Source organism: Fulmarus glacialis, unplaced genomic scaffold (genome assembly GCF_000690835.1).
Source record: "Fulmarus glacialis isolate BGI_N327 unplaced genomic scaffold, ASM69083v1 Scaffold43082, whole genome shotgun sequence".
Lineage (NCBI taxonomy): Eukaryota > Metazoa > Chordata > Aves > Procellariiformes > Procellariidae > Fulmarus > Fulmarus glacialis.
In genome coordinates, this window is record NW_009200545.1 from 6,258 (window position 1) to 9,946 (window position 3,689).

At 44.5% G+C, this 3,689-nt stretch overlaps 1 protein-coding gene across 1 annotated transcript; it reads right to left on the reverse strand.

Annotated features, from left to right (window-relative positions):
* Positions 1-1,014: 1,014 nt before the first annotated feature.
* Positions 1,015-2,459, reverse strand: S1PR1 (sphingosine-1-phosphate receptor 1). The gene has a single exon (XM_009573636.1). It carries the CDS (start codon positions 2,457-2,459, stop codon positions 1,320-1,322), a length of 1,140 nt encoding a protein of 379 aa, XP_009571931.1. The 3' UTR covers positions 1,015-1,319.
* Between the last annotated feature and the right edge of the window lie 1,230 nt (positions 2,460-3,689).

Below are 3,689 nucleotides of genomic sequence, written 5' to 3' on the forward strand. Positions count from 1 at the left end.
CTATCCCAGATACACCACTTTTGTTATAGTAATACTCTAGGTGCATGAACACTCCTGCATCTCATTAACTTATTTACATTGTACACATTCAACCCCATTAGCACAGGTTAGAAAAATAGAGGAGTAAAAATGATGCTGTAAAACAAATACATTCAATTTAATAACAGGTACTTCTTCCATGAACTGATGAAATACAGACATGTTTGCTGAAATTATAAACATTAATAAAATGTGCCAAAATGTATTGCATTTTGTTATGGAAGTGCATTTGTCTGTAGTCATTTCACTTCAACTTTCCTTTATTTTTCTGAAACTCAAGGTATTCTTTTCAGATTTTCTGACCGATCTTTACCTTTGGAAAGACTATGAACCTGACACTGAAATGCCCCTTTAGTTTTTAACTCTTCTTATTTAGGCAAAAATCCTGCTATTGTCAATAGCATCTTATACTATTATATTTACCTTCAGTCATCTTAAAGAGAAATGACCTTTAGTTCTACCTTGCATTTGTCATGATAATGCAGTTTATTTAATGCTATAGAATAACAAGGCAATCGACGTATGGGGCCAAATGCTGCTCTGAGCTACTCCATAAAATCTGACGCAGTCAACAGAATTGTACAGGTGAAAGTAACTGCAGAGTCTGGCTCACTGTCTTCAAACGTAACATGGACTGACAGCAAAAATTCACAGCTATGATCTTGCTAAATAAAACCCCAACAGCTTTGGACTCTGCAAATAAAACTTTAAGACAACTAAAAACTCTGGAAAGTGATGCCAGATTATGGTTGTATGTGGTCTAAGTTATATTTGTGTGATCTCTTTCCTTGTTATGTGCTAAACAAACGCTTCTGACCAACTATACCAGAGCCACCACTAAACTCAGTACAGAAAGATCTTTGTGTTAGTGGTTTGCTGCAAGTAAAGCAGAAATAACTTCACATTCTTCTCACAGGGAGAAAAAAAAAAAGATTCATTCCCCCTCTCCCTCCTCCCCCTCTCTCTTTCTCTCACACACACCAGGCATCATTTCACCAAGGCATCAGTCTTTCAGAGTTACTAAGGAGATTTCAGGATATGAATGCGCCCGACAATCCTGAGCTGCCTCAGTGCAAAGACAAAACATGCTCCAGGGAAAAAGATTTTCAAGCCAGAACAGTCTGTCCCATTTCTTGAACTCCAGCCTCGCAAGTGCACTGTTTGCCTCATTAGAACTAATGCTACTTGCTCACTTAGCCCAACACTGCTGCCGTGAGCAGGAGGCGTCTCAGCTCCCCGATTTCAGAGGAAGGCTCTGAAATACACCCCCATGGTTACTCCTAAGAAGATGAGGTAACATTGCCCGAAGACATGATGGTTTCAGGATGATCGCCTTCCTCCTTCTGTGGGTGGGAGGAGTTGTCAGACTTACTCCGGCTGAACTCCATCCCTCCGATGATCGGCCTCTTGAATTTGGTCCCAGAATCTGCCGGGGGACATTTGCAGCAGCACAGAATCTTGATGAAAGCCCTCCGCATCTCTTTGTTTGTCAAGGTGTAGATGATAGGGTTCGTGGCTGAATTGAGCACGGCCAGTACTAAGAAATATTCTGCTTTATAGAGGATTGAGCAGGTCTTCACTTTACACCCTACATCCAGTAAAAGCAGGATGAACAAGGGAGCCCAGCAGGCAATGAAGGCACTCAGGACTATGATCACTGTCTTGAGCAAGGCTAGTGACTTTTCTGAGCTCCTACTAGCTTTGGTAACGTTTTTCCGAAACGTCAGCCTGCGGCTCCTAGTCCTCACCATGGAGTAGATCCTGCAGTAGAGGACAACAATAGATAGCAAAAGGCCAGTGAAAACAGTGGTGCAAAAGAGAATATAGTGCTTGTGGTAGAGAGGCAGCACAGTAGAGCAGTTGGACAAGAGGCTGATGCAGTTCCAGCCCATGATCGGGAGTCCCCCGAGTATCACGGAGATAACCCAGCAAGCACTGATCAGCAAGAAGGAGCGGAAGCTGTTGCTGCCATTGTGGAGTTTCATCTTCAACATGGTGATGTATCTCTCGATGGCAATGGCCAACAAGCTGAACACAGAAGCTGACAAGGCAACAAACATGCTGCCTTCTCTTACAAACCACTGGGAGGGGGTCAGGCTATAGGTTTTGTGTCCAGATAGCAGGAGGTTGGCAGTGTAAGCCACACCAGCCAGCAAGTCTGAAAGAGCCAAGTTCCCAATGAAATAGTACATGGGTCTGTGAAACTTCTTGGTTTTCCAGATGGTGAGCAAGACAAAAATGTTCTCTAAGATTATAAAGCAGCAAATGATGATAAAAACCACCGACGTCACTTTTATTCCACTGTCCGCATTCTCATTTAGCTTTCCCGTGTAATTATAATGCTCTTTGATGACATAGTTGACATCAGTGTTGGCGAGGTTGCTGATGACCTTCAGCGGGGCGGTGGTGCCGGAGCTCATGGTGCCCGGCTGGGCGCCGCTTCCCCAGCGGCCACCGGACGGTGATGCCGCGCGCAAATCCGGTGGCTGCCCCGCAGCTCCTTCGCCCCACAGCCTGCCCGGCACTGCTGCACAGCCTCAGAAACCGCAGCCCTGAGAACAAGAGGCACAAAGCCCAGAGTTAAAAGAACGAAGGCAAACAATGTAACAAATGATGAACGGTTTAAGATAATCTGCTAGTTTAACTATATATCAGAGTCACAAATGTATTCACACAGGAATCGGTTTCATTCAGCTGTTAAAATACATTTAAAAGATGGTTAGGCATATTCAATAGGTAAAGCTAGTAAGACAAAAAAAGTTCTGTCATGCAGAGCTGAACAGGTAAATTGGAGTCGGCAAGGACTGCGTTACTGGACTCCGAGCGAAAAGAAAGATCTCAAAGCTCCCCAGCAATAAGTTCTAGTGTATCTTTTTCTTCAGTAGGAAACACGCCTTGTAATACAAGAGCAGAGATTTAGAAAGGGAAAGGGCTTGATCTGATTTAACTGCAAATGCATGAAAGCCTGCACAGAAATTACTTGACAGGAGACCTGTATTCTCCTCCATTAATAAAGTTTGAATATGCTTTGGGAGGGGGCAGTTATGCAATTTACTGATGCCATCTTGAACAGTGGTGAATTCACTGATGTATATAAGCAAGAGATCATCTCAAAGCTATAAACAGGAAAGGGGTGCCCTTGCTAAATAAAAGTAAGAACATGCTTTACAAAAACCCGGAGCAAGAAAAAGTTTAGAAAATCAAGAAAAATATGTAAATAAGCTAGATAGCAAGCCCATTCCATGGGTCTGAAACAAAGAATGGCAAAAAAATACATTGCATTTGAAAAACTAGCACTGCAAGCTTTTGAAATGGGCATGATTAAGGAATGCAGATATGGAGGAAACTCCCTTTACATATAAACATTTTCTAGTGGACATTTAAAGAGAATTAAAGACGTGAAATCACGCAAGGAAAGCAGAACAGGTGGAGTTGTTCAATTACAGCCTAAGCGTGGCAAAGCAGGAGGTGCGACGCCAGCGGGCACGGATCCCCACTCTGCTCCCGGGCTCCAGCCCGCACCGCTCCTGTCCCGCACCTCGCATGCTCCCGCACCGCTCCTGCTCCGCTGCGGTCTCTAGCGCGCACCGCTCCTGACCCGCACCGCTCCCGACCCGCACCGCTCCCGGTCTGCTGCTCGCACCGCTCCT

Coding starts and splice junctions, on each gene's coding strand:
- S1PR1 (XM_009573636.1), bottom strand. CDS start 2,459: ATGAGCTCCGGCACCACCGCCCCGCTGAAGGTCATCAGCAACCTCGCC.